Source organism: Eublepharis macularius, chromosome 5 (assembly GCF_028583425.1).
Source record: "Eublepharis macularius isolate TG4126 chromosome 5, MPM_Emac_v1.0, whole genome shotgun sequence".
Taxonomy (NCBI): Eukaryota; Metazoa; Chordata; class Lepidosauria; order Squamata; family Eublepharidae; genus Eublepharis; species Eublepharis macularius.
Window position 1 is genome coordinate 128,095,349 of NC_072794.1, and position 21,359 is coordinate 128,116,707.

At 42.6% G+C, this 21,359-nt stretch overlaps 1 protein-coding gene across 11 annotated transcripts in view; it reads left to right on the top strand.

The window, feature by feature from the left end:
• Positions 1-21,359, top strand: part of PPP1R12B (protein phosphatase 1 regulatory subunit 12B) — a 179,128-nt gene that overhangs the window by 134,653 nt on the left and 23,116 nt on the right. For 9 of the 11 annotated variants that reach the window (XM_054981476.1, XM_054981477.1, XM_054981481.1 and 6 more), the window contains 5 exons: positions 6,671-6,687; positions 7,122-7,269; positions 8,335-8,439; positions 9,938-9,991; positions 11,473-11,523. In XM_054981476.1, the coding sequence (XP_054837451.1) occupies positions 6,671-6,687; positions 7,122-7,269; positions 8,335-8,439; positions 9,938-9,991; positions 11,473-11,523 (375 nt within the window). The remainder of the gene's footprint in view (positions 1-6,670; positions 6,688-7,121; positions 7,270-8,334; positions 8,440-9,937; positions 9,992-11,472; positions 11,524-21,359) is intronic. The other 2 variants (XM_054981474.1, XM_054981478.1) reach the window with 2 other exon arrangements.

Consider the following 21,359-nt stretch of genomic DNA (forward strand, 5'->3'; position numbering starts at 1 on the left):
TTCGTCAAACGCTGTGCGCTAGACATCTTGGACAGAAGGGAGGCCTCAGTGGGTACAGCTGTGCTCCAGTCGATCTTCCTGTGAACAGAAGCAAGCTCCACCAGCCAGGTAAATAGCTTATTAAACTCTGATGTGGGACTCCACAGAAGACTGAAGATGAAAAACAGTGTTGCACTTACCTGTAGCTGTTGTTCATTGAGGTCTTCTGTGCAGGCACACATACCCTCCCTCCTTCCCCACTAATGCTCTTCTTTATATTGGACAGTACGGCAGCGAAAGAGGACTGATGGTAGCAGGGGACGTCCCACCTCTCCTAAGGCTATTTCTGCAGGAAAACAGCCGCACAGGCGCTCTGGGAGGCAGGAGTGCCCCCTGCTGGAAGTTTTAGCTAGAAAACCTCCGGAATCAGCAGACCTGCTCATGCACAGTCCCATGTGTGCCTGCACAGAAGACCTCAATGAACAACAGTTACAAGTAAGTGCAACACTGTTTTTCCTAGTAATCTACTATTGCTTATGGGGTGGTGATGACTTTTTCCTGTATATGATGGTACCCTGTCAGGGGGTACTAATGTTCTCAGAAACACCTGTTCATTGTGCTCTATCTTTCTATCTTCTTAAGAAGGCATCCTCTAATAGCAATGAGACATCCAGTGTCTGGCAAGTGGGATGTCCACATGTAGATGGGGCCTAAATTGGAAGGAGGGTTGATAAGTGTTGCTGGTTGAAACCCTCCCCTGGGTAGCAAAATCAATCAATCTTTATTGTATGATAATAACAACAACAACATTCTATTTATATTCAGCCCTTTAGGACAATTTAATGCCACACTCAGAGCGGTTTACAAAGTATGTTATTATCATCCTCATGACAATCACCCTGTGAGGTGACTGGGACTGAGAGAGCTCTGAGAGAGCTGTGACTGACCCAGTGTCACCTGGCTGGCTTCAAACAGGAATGGAGAATCAAAACCGGATTAGAGTCCTGCTACTCTTTGCCATTACACCAAACTGGCTCTCATTAGCTGAAAGCCATTGCAAAATATACAAGTTAAAACCAAATGTCCATCAAGACAAAATTAAGCAAAAAAAAATTCATAGAAAAGATTAAAATATATGAAAATAAAACCTCCATACAATCCACCATACCTGGGTCAGCCCACCTCATCATCTTTTTTACCTTGTGATGGTGGCAGCAAACCTTGCCATTTGGAGAGTGATGGGTTTGTGGGTAGCGAAGGAGAGGATGCAGGCATTAGCTCTGACCTCATGACAGGGGAGATTGTGTATGTGAACCCATCACAGCTCAGCCATTGTAGGGAGCTGCTAAATTTCTCCTCTCTCTTGCCTTCTAGGGAGTTCAGGATGGCACATACACATGTCCCCTCCTCCATTTTATCCTCACTGTAGCGATTTCTGGCAAACCTGCCTGGGTCTCCAAGGGGGCTGCCGGTCACCTGCTGATGTCAAAAGGCAAAATTCCAAAAGGATTGGCAAGTGAAGCCTCACTGCTAGGTTAGAAAACCACCACCAGCATCTCTTAACTAAACCTTCAGCTGTGGAATGGAGAGGCAAATTCCCAGCCCTACCAAGTTTTAAACAGGAAGTCAGCCCTGTGAGGTAGGCGCTCAGCAAGTTGAGTCTAGAAACAAACCAACAAGGTAGCATATGGCAAAATGGCCAAAGAACTGGATTTGGATTGAAGCCATGATGACTCTCAATAACTCCACATCAAATTAAGAACAGGTATTTATTAAAGAAAACTGCAAAAGCAAACAAAATAAACATAGATGTATGTGGAGAAGCACAAAACAACAACAGACGATTTAAACTAGGTTATATTCACTAGAAGTCCCTGAAATTGTTCCAGATGTTGCCGTCAGAAAGTTTCAGAGTCTAAAAGGGAGCTTTAGCTCTTATGTCCAGAGATCCAAAGACAAAAGCACAAAGGTTGCTAGCACAGGAATCCATCAATTGCGTAGCATTCAAGAACAGGAGCAAAAGCAGGAACAGGTTCCCTTCTCTTCCCTGGTTCCTGACTCTAAGAGACTGAAGAAACAACTCTTTTTTCCCCCGCAAGACCAGCTGCCTGCTGCTGGCCTAAACTCTTAGCCAATCAGCAGGGCCAAAAAAAACCCCTCTGATGACATGCTCAACCGTGAACTGCCTGCACAGGTAAGGGGGAAACCCCACCCCCCTAAAGCTATGTGCTAACAAGCCAGGAGGCAGGCACCAGCATCTGTGGAGCTTTGTCCTTGAGAGCTGTTTCAGGTTTGCATCTGTGGCTCGAGGCCTCTTATCTGGCCAGAACAGATAGTGGTGACCAGCCCCAATCTCCTGAAAGGAAAAAAAAAGAGTCTCAAAAGCCTCACCCACTCAAAAAGAAATGAATAAGTGAATTTCATTACACTCACAACAACCCTGTGAATTTGGCTAGGCTGGTCCAAGTTCTCCTACTGAGCTTCAGGATTTGAAATCAGGATTTCCTGGTCCTAGTCCAACACTCTGGTTAATATGCAGCACTGGCTTTCTGTGAATGGCTTCCTGTAACTTTGGGAGGAAAGGGTGGCTGAATCCTTTTCAATTTGGAAGTGATTCTGAGGGTGAGGGAGGAATTGCACCCAGACTGTTCTTCTTTGGTGCAATGTCTTGGGCCCATTTCTGTTAACTTTAGCAGTTGGTTTGGATGTGAAGGGGAACCGTTATTTTTCTCTTTGTTCCTGCAGCAACCATGGGGACGTGGCAATTGAACTTATTGAAAGTTTTATCCAGGCCAAATTTCCCCCTTATTGGGAAAATATTGGGTTCAGGGTTTTTTTTCGGAATCCAGTCCATCACCACCACTACCGCCACCCAATGATATGGCAGCAAAAAGGGAAGGAGGAAAAAATACAAAAACTGTAATTTGATTCCTTCCTTTCTGCCTCCTCCACTCTTTTGCATTTTCCCATTTCCTCCAGTCTTTTGCGTGTAGGGACATGCAAAAGGAATTTAGCTTTAATTGGGCTCATTTACCATTTTTATTTCCTGTCCCAAAAGTTACCACTCTTTTAGCTTTTTTATGTTGTGCAGTTCCCAGCAACCCTCTTCCAACGTTCCTGTCCACTGATCTATAGAATTGCTGAAATATGCTCTTGTGAATCTGTGTTGCTGTGGGATTGCTTCATGTAGAAATATTTCGGGACTCTTATTGCTGAACTTTAGGAATAACACAGTGAAGGTTTCTAATGTGAAATGATGCAATATCTGAGTTGTCTTGGAAATTTGGTAATGGTAGGCACTACCTTTAAAAAATATTGCCCTGAACCTTGTAGAAAAAATTGTGATGCTGGGTTCTAAAATGACCTTAAAGTATGCAGTGCACATATGAGTATTCTGTATTTTGCCCAGATTAGTTGCTCTTGAAAATGTTCTTATGGAGAACTATATTCATAAAGCTGATATTTCTGGGATTTGTTTAAATACCAGGGTTTTTTTTCTTAAGGGAGAAGATCTTCATTTCTCATCTATTTCTGCCAATCATAGTTTTTAAAAAACAGCCTGTAGCCAAATGAGTTTTGTTTATCATGGGAACTCAGCTGCCATAATGTTGGGGGCTGGCTGTTCTTTCTAAATCCGTTTATAGCACAGCTGCACAAAGAAAGTTTACTCTTGTCCCAACCTCAGTTTTCATAAACTTAATCATGGGAATGCAAACAGACCAAATGTATCCAAGGATTCCAAATAGTGAAGAAGTTCTAAGTTTTCCGAGGACATCTAAAATGTCAAATTACTTCCTGTAGCTTATTAAGCTATTAGTGTGAGGAATTTGACAAGGCATCAGATGAGTACTTTAGTGAAACAGTTCCAAGGAAGTATGGTCTCATAATTTTACCACATTCTACTTGTTGGGCTTGGCTTGGGGTTGGTATTCCTTTCATTTTACCTTTGGCATGAATTAAACTTGTAGAATGTATTGCTATTTAAGGTTCACAGTCTCTTCAGTCATAAATGCCGGAAGACTGAAAAAGGTTTCAATGAGATTCTGTTCAGGAAAACTTTGCAGCTTGTCTCATTCAATACCCTGACCTGGATAGCCCCATCTCATCAGATCTTGTAAGTTATCCAAGGGTTGGCCTTGGTTAGTAATTGAATGGGAGACCTCCAAGGAAGACCAAGGTCACAATGCAAAGGGTGGCAATGGCAAACCACCTCTGTTACTCTCTTGCCTTTAAAACCCCAGCAGGGGTTGCTATAAGTTGGCTGCAACTTGATGACACTTTCTACCACCACCATTCATTCAGATATTAAAGACTATATTTACATCTTACTAAAAGTAATTTTTACTTTCATATTCAATGTGCTTGACCAAGACCTGTCTTCAAAATACTGTCACTTTCTTCCTTTCTGTAAGACGGTGATGTAACTACCTGACACATACCTGTATTTATCTCTAGTGTGCATGTACTTTTACCTGTATCTCTCATGCTTCTTATTTAGAAAGTTTCCTGTTTGAAGTCTTTCTCAGCATTATTCCACAACATAAATATTTAGAAGATAATACCTACTAATCTTAAAATTAAGTGGATTATCTCCATAAATTTGACCTAGTATTTGGAGCTGTCATTGAAAAGGATTAATGCAGGATTTTGTAATACACTGGAATGAATTTCAACACAAGCTTTTTATTAATCATTTTTGTTTACAGTTTTCACTCAAAAATAATAGAAATAACTCTGGGCCAAAAAAACCAAACTTTTTTGTACATCAGTGAGAGAGTCTAGAACACAAATCTTGCTAGAGCCCTGTGGGGAAAAACACCAGAACTTGGGCTATTGATAGTTTGATAGTAATAATTTGATAGGAACCATGAAATACCAGTCCAACGGAATGACTTGATTCTAAAAGCCAGTAGGGATAAAATGTTTCTCCTGAACCTGACAGATCTGATTCAGAATCTGATTTGGACTGCTTTTTTAGCTTAAGTATTATGGGAAAAACCTGGACAATAGTTATTGTTTCATTCTTGGGTGCAAAATAATTTTCTTTTAAACGCTGTATTGGAGGTGAGTGTCCTGTTGCATTCAGTCAAGATTTGCAGACCCAAAAGTTGTGATAGTGGAGATTAATATTTAGCATAGCACTTTTTGCTTGAAGGCTGTACATAAAAATATACAAAAGGAAATCTGCCTTTTAAATTAAGGCTTTCAGACCTATATAAAGGGCTGCTTCAATTATTAGGCTGGAGCATACTGTTTTTGCTAGCAGTGTCACAAATTGCAATACTGTGCCTGACTTGGTGTAGGTTATATAAATAAAACTCAGTTTTATTTCCCATTTTCTAAACGTTCTTTGATAAAAGAGTGATGTCATCATGATCTCAGATGGGTATATCCAATTGTACCATTTGTATGAAATTCACCAGATTAACTGTAGATAAAGAAATGTGCAGAACAAATGTTGAGGTAAGGAGAAAAGTAAGTTACTGATGGTATCAGACAACTCTGTAATTTTTCTTGAGATGCCTGGCCATTAGAAAGGCTGGAGTGTAATCAGTTGAATAGCAAAGTATAACTGTTGACAGTTTTCCACATGTACTCCAAAGCAAAGACATTAACAGTGCAATTCTAATGGTTTTGAAGGGCAGACTTCTTAAGATTGCACTGCTATTTTGGCAAACCTAACCTTTGGATCTGATACAGGTCTGGTGCCCAAGACCTTGTATGTTCATGACAATCTCAGCATGGCTGTTCAGTACAGATATGGTTGGATATGGCATAAAATAACTTCTTAAGCAGATTTCTAACTATCTCACTATATACTTTAACTGCCCAGAACACTAAAACACTGCAGATCACTGGGGACCAAAATAAATTTCAGTTGTCGTTTCTATTTTTGCTTCTACTGCTGTTGGACAATTGCTTGAAGGTTCTACAGTAAACGGAACATAGCATGTTAATCTTTTATAGGAACATGGATCTGTGTAGGCATCTCTCCGGCATTCATAGCTGTGTTTTCCTTTATCTAGTGACAGGAATATACTGTATTTGAGAATTATGGGGTGTGTGTGTGTCATATTTGTTTGCTCAGCTTAATTCCAAATGAAGTTGAGCAAATAGCAACATTGTCGTTGCTGCCATCTTGATATCTATTTTACTATGTTATATAACTAAGATCTCTATAATGTTTTTATGAATTTTACAGTTTATTATATATTTATTGTTATTATTGTGTTTTAAATGATATAATACACCTGAGCTTGCTTGCTGGGAGGACAGAATAGAAATCCAATGAAATAAATAAATTCGCAAAATGGCCTTAATTAGCAGTGCATGTGATTTGCAGATTAGAGTTTCATATTTTGCACACAAACTTTCCAAGCAGATTATGTTTACCTTTCTGGTTCTTCAGTGAATATAATCAAGGTCAACATAAAGTAAACCAGATGTCATAAATGTCTGAGGATAGTGACTGTGTTAATAAACAAGGTTTGGGCTTAGTATCTTGAATATTTCACAGCTTATTTACGGTGGCTTAACAACAAGTTCAGCAATGTTGAGAGGCTGAATTCATGATGCTGCCATTTACTTCTCTAATTGTGAGACTTCAGTTTCTGCAGATCAGCAGTTGGAATTGTAACACTGGAATCTCTTTAAACCACTAATTCTGTTTTCTTTGGTTTCCTTCTTACAGCATGAAAGACTTTCCAGGTAAGATTTTCAGAACATAAACTTTTGTTAAAGCATGCATTTTATTTTTCTATATGTCAACATTTTGAATGAAAAATATTTTTTCCTACTGGTGAAGACAGAACCAGGCTCCCTGATGATGCTTCAAAAATGTCAGCAGTAGTATTATCTGAAGTCCTTTTCCCTTCCCCAAATCAAATTTATATTGTCAGAGAGTAGAAAAGGGAATAAATGTGTTTTGTTCATTTGAATGCAGGATTTCTTTCCCACAGCTTCCCTTTCTAAGTGCAAGGAGTGCAATATTTCTAGGGAAGAACTTACTAGTTGCATGTAATGGGACATCTTTTCCATAATAATCCCACATTTTAGGGGGGTGGAATGTGTCTGGGGAAACACAAAGTCATGAGACTGAGTGAAATTGCTTTTTCATAATCTGATATTTCATCTGTCTCCAGGTTGGACACTGCAAGTTCAAGCTCTGGCACCAGCGATAACTATGGTGATCGTCCCTCAGGCCGCAGCAGTGCCTATACCAGGCGAGAGAATCGCCTGGCTGCCCTCAGCAGCAGAACAGAGGATGACAGTAGCAGGGATTATAAAAAAGTAGGTCATGAAGTAGAAGACATGAGTCCTCCTTTCTTCTTCACAGTCTTTAATAACTTAGCAGCAGTTTTAGGAATTTATCTGTCTTTCTGCTTGAGTCTGATGTATTAATGCACCTAACCTGTATACTTTCCACAGACTTGTTCTAAGTAGCTTAGGGTAGGTAACTATCTTCTGCTCAGTTCCTTATCCATAGAATTAAAAATATGTAAGACTCCTTGAGCCAGCATTGATGGTGGGAATGATGGATAATGCCATATTGTATTGTTTGTTGAATTTCCCAGCTGTTGATAGTATTGACTTATACTACGTAATCTGCCTTGAGTCTCAGTGAGAAAGGCAAATTATAGATAATGTAAATAAATAAAATAACATTATACTGTAAAATCTGGATTTAATGTTATTGATAGCTGGAAGACTTCTCAGCTTTGTGCATAACATGCTCGAAAGATCAGGTAGAAATACTGGTGAAATTACATGTTGAAATTAGTAACAGATAGGGTTCTATCTATGAGTCATGTGCTAAGCAAAGTAATTTCAAATGTTTAAAAATAGTAATAGTTGAAAGGCAAAAGGAATTAGTTGAGTATCACTTCAGATTAGGATCTGTCAGATTGGTATGAATGAACCCCTGATTTTCTGTTATGAAAGCCTTGAGCATTACAGAGCAACTAAGAGTGTACCTAGGAGGCATTATTTGGGCTGAAAGAACATGCTGGGAGCAGCACTGGTGCAGCACTCCCATAATGCTGTGCTTTATAGGGAAGATCAGCTGTGGTTAGTAAGTAAACTTTAGAAAGAGTTGTCCCTGATATGCTGCTGAAATGCCCCAGATTCCTCATAACATAGTTTGAAAACTATTTTGTTAAGTCACTATTTCTGTGACTTTTTGTGCTTTAGATTTGTTTTTACCTTCTTAAAAAAAGAATTAATCTCAGTAATATTGACTGACTGGCAGTTAAAATAGTCTGTTGGCCAGTAGTCTGGGTCACAGTGGCATATTGGAAGATCATCAAAAAATGAAATCTGATACTAAAAGAGAGCAATTGTCTTTTTGCCATTCAGCTCTATGAGAGTGCCCTGTCTGAAAATCAAAAATTGAAGTCAAAACTACAAGATGCCCAGGTGGAGCTTGCTGACATCAAATCAAAATTGGACAAAATAGCCCAGGTGAGAAAATCTGGGAATAAGGAGTGCCATAATATTGAAGATGCAAGAAAGAGTGCTGCAGTTTAGTTTAACCCTTTATATTAGTAAGTTCCTGGAAACGAAGAAGGATCATTGTTGCTTCTCAGACAAAAAAATAAAATAAAAATAGAAGTACTTGATGTAGTAACTAGAGTTGCCAGGTCCCCTTATCCTCCCAGCAGGAGGGAAAGGCAGGCATTCACCTTTTCTCTCTCTTGGCATGCGCACGCTCCTGGTGCAGCATGAAGACGGCACTTCCAGGAATGACATTGTTATGCTGCACCATGAGCGCAACTGGGAGGCCTGCTCAGCAGCCTTTCCCCCCCACTGGCCTGGTTAGTGGTGGCAGGGGAGAGAGTGAGAGCAGGGGACCCACCCCCACCCCCACCCCTCCAGGGGACCTGGCAGCCCTAGTAGTAACAAATGCCATTTCCTAACAAATACTTGGATTTTCTTCTGAAGTAACTTTCATTAGAGACAGGTGACCTCTTCTAGGAGTGCTTCAGAAAGGGCATGGCAATTAACAGACAGCACTGGAGAGCTCTCATTTTTTTCTCCCAGACTTCTCCAGTACTTATGAATTGCCAAGCCTTCCCCATGAGCCTGTAATCTTCTCCCCACTTAACTTGTTGCTTCAGCAGATTGGTGATGGCTAGCCAGAGGGAGTCCCCCACAGTGTCTTCTATGCTTTCAGCAATGTCTAAAGTGATGAATTGCATCCTGCAAAATGTAACTGCTGAAGTGCACCATGATATAATGTCAGGCAACTTCAGGACTACACTTCCCAGCTTGCACCTTGGCAATGGCAACAGAAGATGGGGGGGGGGGCAGAAAGAAGCCCATTGACTGACTATGAGCTTGCTTCCTTCAGCAAAACATTCAGAATGTTTGTGAGCTTGGGGGCATTAGAGAGTTTGAGGAGGTAGTTGGGCTTAATGAGAAAAGTCATGAAATTACAAACGAAAACTGATGGTTGTTGAGGATTTTCTGGGCTGTATAGCCGTGGTCTTGGCATTGTAGTTCCTGATGTTTCGCCAGCAGCTGTGGCTGGCATCTTCAGAGGTGTAGCACCAAAAGACAGAGATCTCTCAGTGTCACGTCTCAGTGTCACCTCTGAAGATGCCAGCCACAGCTGCTGGCAAAACGTCAGGAACTACAATGCCAAGACCACGGCTATACAGCCCGGAAAATCCACAACAACCATCGTTCTCCGGCCTTGAAAGCCTTCAACAATAACTTGAAAACTCTCAAAGAAAAGATTTCCCCTCTCCACTGTGGCTTGTCATTTGTTGGTCCCTTTACAATATGTTTGTGGGTGTGGACAAATATATAATTGGAGCCGGAGAAGAACTTGGGGCAATAATGCTTTCCAAGGTGCTAAAGTTTGTATTCCAGTCTCAAGGAATATGAATATCAGCAGTAAAATGTAGTGTCCGTATAACATTGCCATGTTTTTAAACTACCTTTTTAATTTCAATAGCAGAAGCAGGAAAAAACCTCTGATCGTTCAAGTATGCTTGAAATGGAAAAGCGGGTATGTATTTCTGCTTACCAGTATCTGTTTGGTTATTTATCATGACTTGAGTGTATTTTGGAAGAGAAATGCCACTACAGAAAGCTGATTCAGTTCCTGCACTGAGAGTTCTTGTGTAATACTCAGTTTTATTTAGACTGAGTAATTTTGCTTAGACTTGTCTATCAGCATATTTGTTCACTATAAACAATTTCATTTCAACTTTATGCTACATAATAAAAAACTGCCTTTTAATAAATTATTAATTCATGTCTGCCTAGGAACTTAAGTCATCTGCTGAGAACCTGTCCTCTAGTGGATTCCTGCCTGGTTATTTACTTGATTTCTGATCTTTGTTTTAAGATATCAGGTTAAAATAGTTTTATTCAACAAGGTGTTTTATTTAAAGGATTGTGGTTTTTTGCAGGACTGATGGCAGCATACACATTTTCTAAATAAGGAGGCTCAAAAATTATTGTTCTGGTATGATGCCTAATCGATGTCAAATCTATCTACATATTCATCATTTTTTTAGAATGCCTGTCCTTGACAGATAGTGATTGACCCAAGTTCACCCAGTTTATGGCTATGTAAACATTTGAAACCTGCTCGGTCTGGACAATCCCAGCACTGTAGCCTGTGAATGGAAATGTTTCACTGACTTTTATTTTGCATATAGGAGGGTATAATAGTTAATGTTTTAAAATTTCTGTAATTTATATAGTTATATAGGTAGACTTAAAATGCTGTAAATAACTTACATAAATAACTATGAAAATCACCCGGTGGCCTACTTGTGCTATTGGGGTATCCTGTGATTCTTGTATCAATATATTTAATTCTCAAAATGACCAGATCTCTGCCATGGAAGCTCAGTGGTTTGGGCCAGTTACATATTTTCAGCCTAATTTACCTCATAGAGTAAGCTGTGAGGATAAAATGAAGGAGAGGAGAATGATGTAAGCTATTTTGGGTCCCCATTGGGGAAAGAGGTAGGTTATAAATGAAGTAAATAAATGATAAATACAGCTGAAGGTGGGGTGCAGATAAAAGGTAGGTGGATGGAAAGGAGAGAAGGAAGCAGAGAAAGGTGAGGATATGGGGGTTGCCAGGAGGAATGAAGGAGGAAATAGTATGGGGGGGAAATACATGGAAAAATGAGGAACCCCTTGCAAGTCCTTGTTGGTTCCACATCACATATCTGTGCCTGGCCTGGCAGCCAGGACCACACTACTCAGCCATGGTTTTCCTGGTAGAGGCTTCCAGGGGAGGGAAGGAGGAAAAACTGAAGATGGGGGTAGGTTGGCTGGTAGATGGGAAAGAGAAGGAAGCAGAAAAAAGGGAGAGACTATGGGGGCTTTTAGGGAAGAAAGAGAGGAAATAGTGCAGGAGGGGAACATGAAATGCCCCCACAAATCTATGAGGGTCCCTTGCTTAGATGGCTGTATTTCCCAAATATCATCACACAAGATCATTGTTATGAAAATATTGTTCCTAAACAGGAAAAACGAGCCCTTGAGCGGAAACTTTCTGAAATGGAAGAGGAAATGAAGGTATGAAAAATTCTGTGCTAACATTCTTCTCTGTGCTTTTAGTAGTATCATTACAAGCGTCTTGAAGGAGTACAGTGTCACGTCATAAAAACCTTGTTGTTGAATTAATATTTTAATATCACAGTGCCCTCTGTTGGTTATCCTCTATTTCACTTTTTAGATGAAAGCATATTCCAAGCCTTATGATTTCTGTCTTGCTTTATCACGTTATAACTGCCATCTCTGCCTGTCTCATGCTTCAAAGAAACAACAGTTGCCTTCTAGCAGGTTTTTACCATCATTTATTTCAGGGATGACTTCCAAATGTCAAGATGTGATAAAATGTTCCATAATGCTTCACTTATAAGGAAGAAAGAACTGTTTTCCATTTGCAGGAGAAATAGTCTGTGCTTTAATATTGCCTCTCCTTTGGAATTTGCATGAAATGCCATGGATTTGCCTGACTGTGTTTGTCCATTATTACTAAATGTTGGCCTGTTACAGAGCCTTACTACCTTGAAGGAATCCATTTGGGCTTCAAAGTAAACTTTCGACCCCAGGTAACCATGTGTTGAGACCCTTGATAATGCAGTGGTTGTCTGCCCCTGCTATAGTGAATAAACTTCATCTTAAAGATAGTCTTGTACAGGTAAATGCTAATGCTGAACTGCACGTTTAACATGAGAACATTTTCAGATTGGTGGCTGTCTCCTGAACTTTTTACCAGTGCTTACCCTTTTTGTTCCTGTTCACCACCCTGACTTACTGCTGAATTAGTTACATTTTCTTCTTTTTAAATCGTCGTCCCTTTCATAGAAGCAAAAAACCATAACACTCATGCAGCTAATAAAATTTGGCAGATTGCCAACATCTGATTGAAGGCACAGGAAGCTAGCACAAAGTAAGAATTTGTGTTAGCTTTGTTTGTCAATGCAAATCCTAACACAAACTCTTACTCTGTGTTAACTTCATTTGCCCTGGGTGATACGGGCACTCTGCACAATCTTACTGGCTGCATAACAGTAGCACTTTTAGTCTGAATAGAGAAGACAATCTTTAAAAGGAAAAAATGACCTGGATACAGCAGATGATCCAGGGCTGTGATTCTGCTTATTTTATAGCACCTCTACAACTTCCCAGAAAGTAGAGGCTGTTGTTTTTGATGGGGCAAACTGATGCTGAAGAGTGTGGCTGCCCAAAAGAGGGGGGGGGGGAATGCTTGCAAACATTTTTAATTGCTTTGGAACTTTTCTTAAGTGATTACCAAAAGAGGGGCATATTTTCCAGTGGTTCTAGGCTGAGCAATCTTTTTAACTCTTTATTTTTGAAATATTTTTTGGTTTTTTAACAAAATTAAACACAAGAATTTACAATTAACATTGAACAAGTAACAGTATGTTCATTGTCAGTCTTCTGGTGCAGTCCCACATGGGACTGCGCATGCGCATGCCTGCTGATCAGAGGTTCTGTAGCTTTAAATTTCTCCAGAGGGTGCACACTACCTCCCCGTACGCAGCCGCGGCTGTTTTCCTGCCTAAACAGCCTATATCGAGGAGGCGCAGCGCCCTCCACCCTCAGTTTCTCTTTCGCAGACAGCTAGGAGAGGCTAACTGTAGCGGTTGCTGAGCGTTGGAATTTCTTCGTTTCTCAAATCTTCAGCCTTGATCTTCTTCACTCCTTTTCTTCATCTGAAAGAGAGGATAAAATTGCGAGTAATGGCTGAGAAGACATTATTCAAGTGTTGCTCAAAATGCAACATGAAAATGTCTAAGACCGACAATCATTTACTCTGCCTGCTGTGCCTAGGAGAAGAGCACAAGACTCGGGCTTGTAATATCTGCCAAGGCTTTTCCCCTGAAGCACATGCAGAACGATCCAGCAAACTGTGGGCTGCCCTTTGGGAAAAAGTGATGGCGCCAGCAGAAGGGTCGAAACCAAAGACCCCCAAGGCTGTTACAAGTCAATCGGATCCGACTTCGACTCCGATACCAGCTACTCAAGTAATGCCGTCAGAACTGACCCCCTCAGAGCTAACCTCTGTCACCTGTGAGGCGTCGAGCCTGGAGCCGGAAGCGTGGTTCGGACTTGGCTTCGCCATCACGATCGGAACCAGCAGGCTCTTGGAGCCAGCGGTCGGAACCGAAGGACTTGGCTTCCCCACCACAAGCACAATCAGAACCATCCAACCCTCTGGCTCTGACTTCGAGTGAACCACTCAGGAAGAAGAGATCCAAATCGAAGCACCGGTCTAAGGAACCGGTGAAGGCACCTAAAAGATCTCGGCCCGTGCCTCGAGAGCCTCTAATCCCACCTAGAACCCCATCACCCAGGTTTGGATCTCCATCATCTTCCTCGGAGAAAGAAGGAGAGATCCTGAGGGAGCACACATCCAAGAGGAGCTGTCGCTTGGAGCGCTCCAGTAGATGATGTTCCCATGGGTGCTCTCCATGGTACCACCAGCGTTTTCCCAACCACTATGGCATCGATGTGGGGGAACCTTTCCATACAGAGTCCCTCTTCTCGGCAAGTGCTCGCTCAGGCAGTAGGAGGGGATCACATTCCACCCATGGGTCAGCGATGGCCTTCCAGCTCCAAGATCTGGATCAAGAGGAAGGCAGCCCGAGTGGTCCCTTGGAACCATCGCCTGATGAGGCTCTGGGCAACACCAGTGAGGTCTCACCGAACGATGATTTTCGCTCATATTCTGAGCAACTTTTACACATGACGAAGGCATTGGAGATCGATTCTGCGCTTAATGACTCCAAGCCTAGGGATTAGATTTTGCAATTTACCCAGTGTCACCTTCCCGGTTATCAAAGGGTTGGCAGATTTGATGACATCTCTGTGTGAGAAACCTGCCTCCAATGCTCCAACATCGAAGAAGGCGGAGACCCTCTATATGATTAGGCACGAGTCGTGTCCTTTTCTGTCAGTTCACCCCCTCCCTCTTCCCTTGTGACTGAAGAACTGCAGTCAAGGTAGCTCACAGGGCTCACACACATCCTTAACATCGGTTAAGATATGGGCACAAATGGTTACAGAAGTTTAGGATGACCATGCTCAATGTGGTGATGATGCTTTTACCTCCTGGGTATTGGTTCACAGTGGTTGACCTGAGAGATGCCTACTTCCACATCTCTATCCACCCTTCTCACAGGAAATAACTGCAATTCACTTGCGCTGGTAACGCATATCAGTACCAAGTCCTGCCCTTTGGGCTCTCCACAGCCCCAAGGTGTTTACGAAGTGCATGGCTGTGGTAGTAGCACACCTAAGGACACTTGGTTGTTCCATATATCCATATTTGCACTATTGGCTATTGTCAGCACTCTCACGAATGATCTGCTTCAACAGGTGGATTTGACTTTGCAGACCTGCTCAGAGTTGAGTCTCATTGTAAATTACAAGAAGTCCAAGGTCATTCCCTCTAGGAATCTCCAATTCATAGGTACCATCCTGGAAGGTTCCCTTAATAGGCCATTTTTTATTTTTTATTTTATTTATATTTCAATTTATATACCGCCCATCCCCAGGGGCTCTGGGCGGTGAACAGTTAAAATCGATAAAAACAAGAACTAAAATCAATATACAAACAATAAAACAAATTAACAAAGCGCAGTGGTGGGGAGAACCCTCCCCCACCAGAGAGGGCTCAGAAGCTGAAGGGTGTGATTGGAACCTGCCTTAGATGTAGGTTTCAGTCTGCTAAGAGTATACAGACATTGCTGGACCTCATGGCCTCAGCAACAGCTGTTACCCCACTAGCTAGATTACGCATGAGGGGATTGCAATTATGGTTTAATTCCTGTTACCGCCTGGGTGTTCATTCTCAAGAGAGGAAATCCTCAATCCCCAGAACAGTGCTTAAGACTTTACACTGGTGGCTAATAAATGCAAACTTATTACAGGGCATTCAGTTTGGTGTTCCTCGCTCTGATGTTACCGTGACCTCAGATGCTTCCTCCCTGGGATGGGGGGCACATTGTGGGAACCTTACCGCTCATGGCATTTGGGAAAACATGGAACTTGACCTCCATATTAATGTGTTGGAACTGAGGGCAGTTTTTTAATGCCTTAATTTCCTTTTCAGATATAGTCAGAGGAAAACATGTTACTGTGCTTACAGACAATTGCATGACAATATGGTACATCAACAGACAAGGAGGAACAACATCCTGGTCATTATGCCGCGAGGCTATAGCATTATGGGAGTGGGCTGTCAGCCACGATGTACACCTGCAGGCAGTTCACATACCTGGACCAGAAAATGTCATTGCAGACAAACTGAGCAGGGCGGGCACTCAACTAGTGATACCTTGACCCCCATATTCCAGGACTGTCAACCAGAGATAGATTTATTTGCCACAAAAGAGACCAGGAAGGTTCCCCTGTTCTGCTCAAGGGGAGGCCTTGAGCGCATCTCCCTAGGAGCATGATGCATGGTCAGGAACTTCCTTTTATGCATTTCCCCCCCATGCCTCTGATTCCCAGGGTTTTAGGCAAGATGCAGGCGGAAGACATGACTGCCATCATAGTGACACCCTTCTGGCCAAGGCAGCCGTGGTTTCACCGACTGCTCCAGATGGCTAACCAGACTTTCTGTCGACTTCCACAGGAGCCAGATCTCCTATTGTGGAAAGGAGTATGCCACCATGCGATTGACAGACAGCATGGCTCCTTCGGCAGTAGAACCCCTTTTGACTGAAGTGGCAGAAGTACTGCTTAATGCCAAAAGACTATCTACTAGGCAATCTTATGCTCACGTGGGAAAATTTTTCTCTGTGGGTAATGGATAAGGGGAGCGACCCCGTTTTGTGCTCCTTACCCATAGTTTTGGAGTTCTTGTTAGGGCTGAGGAGATCAGGACTCTTCCTTTCATCTGTAAAATGAGAAAGTGTTTGAGAAAGCTCGTTCTCAAACATGAGCTTTTGCAAGCTCAAGCCCTCACTATCCCAGCAAGACAGAAACATGGTAAGGGCTCCAAGAAACCGATGTGGATGTACAGAGAGCTCCAGAATAAGCTAAGGGAGAAAAAGGAAATGTTCAGGAAATGGAGAGAAGGACAGACCTCTAAAGAGGAGTATATGAGGGTTACTAGGTACTGCAGATCAGCCATCAGAGAGGCCAAAGCTCAGTACGAGCTGGGTCTGGCCAGGAGGGCTCGCTACAACAAGAAAAACTTCTAAAGATATGTGAGAAGCAAACGCAAGGTAAAAGAGGCAATTGGACCGCTGTTGGGAGTAGATGGAGAATCTCTGATGCAGGACAGAGAAAAAGCAGACAGGCTTAATGACTTTTTTGCCTCTGTTTTCTCCCTGAAGAACTCAGGCACATCTAGAGATAGTAGAAAATGTGGCAGGACACCTGAGTGGCTAATTGACATTGACAGAGAGGTTGTGGAGAGGTATCTGGCTGCACTGGATGAATACAAATCCCCTGGGCCGGATGGGGTGCACCCAAGAGTGCTAAAAGAACTTTCTAGAGAACTTGCAGAACCCCTGTCCATCATCTTCAAGGCCTCCTGGAGGACTGGGGATGTGCCACAAGATGGGAGAAGAGCGAATGTTATCCCAGTCTTTAAGAAAGGGAAGAAGGATGACTCGGGAAACTACAGGCCGGTCAGTCTGACTTCTGTTGCTGGGAAAATATTAGAACAGATTTTAAAGGGATCAGTCTGTAAGCATCAGAAGGACCGCTTAGTGATCCAGGGAAGTCAGCATGGTTTTGTTCCTAACAGATCTTGCCAGACCAACCTGGTTTCCTTCTTTGATCGAGTGACCAGCTTACTGGATCGGGGGAACTCTGTTGATGTGATTTATATGGATTTCAGTAAAGCTTTTGATAAGGTCCCCCATGACATTCTGATGGGCAAACTGGAAGACTGTGGTGTGGACTATAGGACAGTTCGGTGGATAGGGAACTGGTTAGAGGACCGCACTCAAAGAGTGGTGGTCAATGGCATTTCATCAGATTGGAGGGAGGTGTCCAGTGGGGTGCCGCAGGGCTCGGTTTTGGAGCCAGTACTTTTCAATATTTTTATCAATGATCTGGATGAAGGAGTGGAAGGGCTGCTTATTAAATTTGCTGATGATACCAAATTGGGAGGAGTAGCAAACACCCAAGAAGATAGAATTAAAATTCAACAAGACCTGAATACTCTGGAGAAGTGGGCAGCTGTGAATAGGATGCAATTGAACAAAGACAAGTGCACAGTATTACATCTGGGCCACAAAAATGAGAAGCACAAATACTGGATGGGGGAAAAACATCTGGGTAGTAGTATATGTGAAATGGATCTTGGGGTAAGAGTGGACTGTAAACTAAATATGAGCAGTCAGTGTGATGCGGAGGCAAAAAAGGCCAATTCAATCTTGGGTGGTATCAAAGGGGCCATAGCGTCGAAATCGCAGGAGGTCATAGCCCCTCTCTATACTGCGTTGGTCAGGCCGAACCTGGAGTATTGTGTGCAGTTCTGGAGGCCTCACTTCAAAAAGGATGTGGACAAAATCGAGAGGGTGCAGAGGAGGGCGATGAGAATGATCAGGGGTCTGGAGACTGAGCCCTGCGAGGAAAGGCTGAGGGCCTTGGGAATGTTTAGTTTGGAGAAGTGGAGGTTGAGGGGGGACATGATTGTTCTCTTTAAATATTTGAAAGGCTGTCATTTGGAGGAGGGCAAGGAGCTGTTCCAGTTGACAGCAGAGGGTAGGACCCGAAGCAATGGGCTTAAATTATATGCACAAAGGTACCAGCTGGATATTAGTGCCACAGTGGTCACTGCAATTAGTACTTACAATGTTAATGTCAAAACTGTTTGAGCCCATGGCCACTTGCCCCTTGATGACATTGACCTTGAAGGTAGCTCTTCTGGTTGTGGTAACTTCAGCCAAAAGAGTGAGTGAGTTAGCTGCACTATGTGTTGATCAGTCGTTCTTAAAGATCCCCCCGGAGAGGGTTACCCTTAGACCAAATATGGATTTTTTGCCTAAAATTGTATCCAAATTCCATTTTTCTCAGGAGAGGACCTTGCACACGCTAGAAGTGAGGAGGGCAATACTATTTTACCTAGACTGCACTAAGAGCTTTAGGCTAGACAGACATCTCTTTGTTTGTTATGTAGGCCCAAGGGAGGGGCGGAAAGCCAGTTCACAAACCATTGCTAGATGGGTAGTGCAGGCTATCACTTTATGCTATAGGAATGTCAACTTACCTTGTCTGCTGGATGTCCATGCACATTACATGAGATCCCAGGCAATGTTGATGACACTCCTGTCGGGGGGTTCCGCTTCAGGACATCTGTAAGGCGGCAACATGGTTGTTGACAGAATCTTTTGTAAGGCACTATACTCTAGATGTCTTCGACAGACAGGAGATGGTAGTCGGCACTGCAGTACTGCAATCAATCTTTCAATAAACCAGCTCCACCACCCAGGTAAGAAGCTTGGTAATCTCTCATGTGGGACTGCACCAGAAGACCACCAATGAAAACAGGTTCCACTTACCTGTAACTGCTGTTCATTGAGTTCTTCTGTGCAGGCACACATACCCTCCCTCCTCCCCTGCTGCATGCTCTTGTTTGAAGAGTCGGTGGCGAAAGAGGAACTGTGGGTGGAGGGTGCCACACCTCCCTAATATAGGCTGTTTAGGCAGGAAAACAGCCGCGGCTGTGTAGGAGGAGGTAGCGTGCGCCCTCCGGAGAAATTTAAAGCTACAGAACAACAACATAACATTCAATTTATATACCACCCTTCAGGACAACTTAATGCCCACTCAGAGCAGTTTACAAAGTATGTCATCATTATCCCCACAACAAAACACCCTGTGAGGTGGGTGGGGCTGAGAGAGCTCCAGAGAGCCGTGACTAGCCCAACGTCACCCAGCTGACTTCAAGTGGAGGAGTGGAGAATCAAACCCGGCTCTCCAGATTAGAGTCCCGCGCTTTTAACCACTACACCAAACTGGCTCCAATTGGGAGGCCTGCGCATGCGCAGTCCCATGTGTGCCTGCACAGAAGACCTCAATGAACAGCAGTTACAGGTAAGTGCAACCCTGTTTTATAAAGACCTAAAACAGGTTAAACACAGCAGAGTCTTCATACAAAAGACACTCATAGCAGGCAAAGTCTTCATACAGAAGGCACCAACAGGAGAGACTTCCCAGTCTGATCCTGGTCCCTGGAAAATCATCACCCACCCACCTCACTTCATGCATGAATTACATATATACACTTACTCCAGCTGCAGATATAACTGTCAAAGAAAGAAGAACATGAAAAAACCAGGAGAGAGACATCAGCTGATTTTGAACTAAGCTGGCTACAGAAACATTCTAGAACTCCCAGAAAGCTTCTGCATTTTCAGAGGTCAGATCTACTTAAACCAACTTGAGCAATTTCCCCCTTTCCTGTTTTTTGCGGGGAGGGCAGGTAAGATGGGCAGATTCATTCGCAAGGATTCCTGGGTTAAAGTTCACAGTAAGCACTAGCTTTTCTGTTCACATGAAAAGGGGTTGTTTTGTTTTGTATTGCAAAACAGCTCACTCTCCAATGTTGTTGAGCCCTAATAAATACAGCAGCTGGTTCTTGATGCCCAGTCATAGAAGTAAGGTGCAGCATACATACAAGGGCCCAGCTCTGCAATCCAAGAACAGCTCTCCACAAAGCTAACCTTTATTGTATAAAATGTAACATCTTTTGAGGGCACTTTGTGTTACACAGTTCTAATTCTTGATTGTCATGTGAGTGTAGCATTTACACATAAAATATGCAAATGATTAATGCATGATAATTGTGGAAATCATGGAATCTGAGTGTAAATAAAGGCTATTTAGTAATTTAGTAGATTATAAATAAATAATCTGGCAGCAGTTCATTAAGGCCTCTGGGCTTGTGTGGGTTAATATTTAGGGTGGACAAAACTTCATTTCCTCCTTGCAACTGTTCGGCAAATGCTCCTACACTCCTACACAAGGAGAGCAGGGATGAAGTGCTCCATTCTTGATCCCCCACCCCATTCCTGATGGTTCTCCTGCAGACCCCACTCAGTCATAGCCACCCTCCTGATTTACAGAATTACTCCTGCCAGTATTAAACAGAGTGAGCTTTGGTGCACAGATTCTCTTTTTCTCTGAAGTGCTCGGCAAGTCAGAATTTACAGCTGTCATTTGTATATGGAAGTCACATAGTATGAGGCCTCTTTGTTTGACATTTTGAGGAAAATATTCTATAATTATTTCTCCCAGAATTACTTCATCTTGTGACACCTTAAAGGCAGGTGAATTTATTGTGCAGCAAGCTTTTGAAAGCCAATGTTTGCTATACAAGAAGTGCTCAAAGCAGGCGGTGGCTCATGGAAATTTGCTGCGATAAAAATTTGTTAATATTTAAGGTGCTGTTAGTAAGACTCTTACACATCAGTTTCCTTCAGTTATTCTTGTCTAAACCAATTGATTTCAGTGGACTTAGGCTGGAGTAACTCTACATAGGATTGCATTGTTAGGCACTTTGGCTGCAGCAGACTGCTCCCCCCTGGAATTTTATATTTTTCCCAGTTCAGAGCTTCTTGACTTCAAGATATTGCTTGAAGGGGAGTAACCATTGGTAGTGACTATGAGATGTTATGTAAATTAATATATATCACCTCATATACAACAACAACAACAACAATAATAGCATTTATACCACTCTTCAAGTCAGATTAGTGCCCCACTCAGAGCAGTGAACAAAGTCAGTGTTACTATTATTCTCACAATACAGCTGGGGAGCTGGGGCTGAGAGGAGCAGCCTATCCAAGGCCACCTGCTGAGGTCATGGCAGTAGGAAGATTCAAACCAGCTAAGTGCTGATTTGCAGCCCATCCACT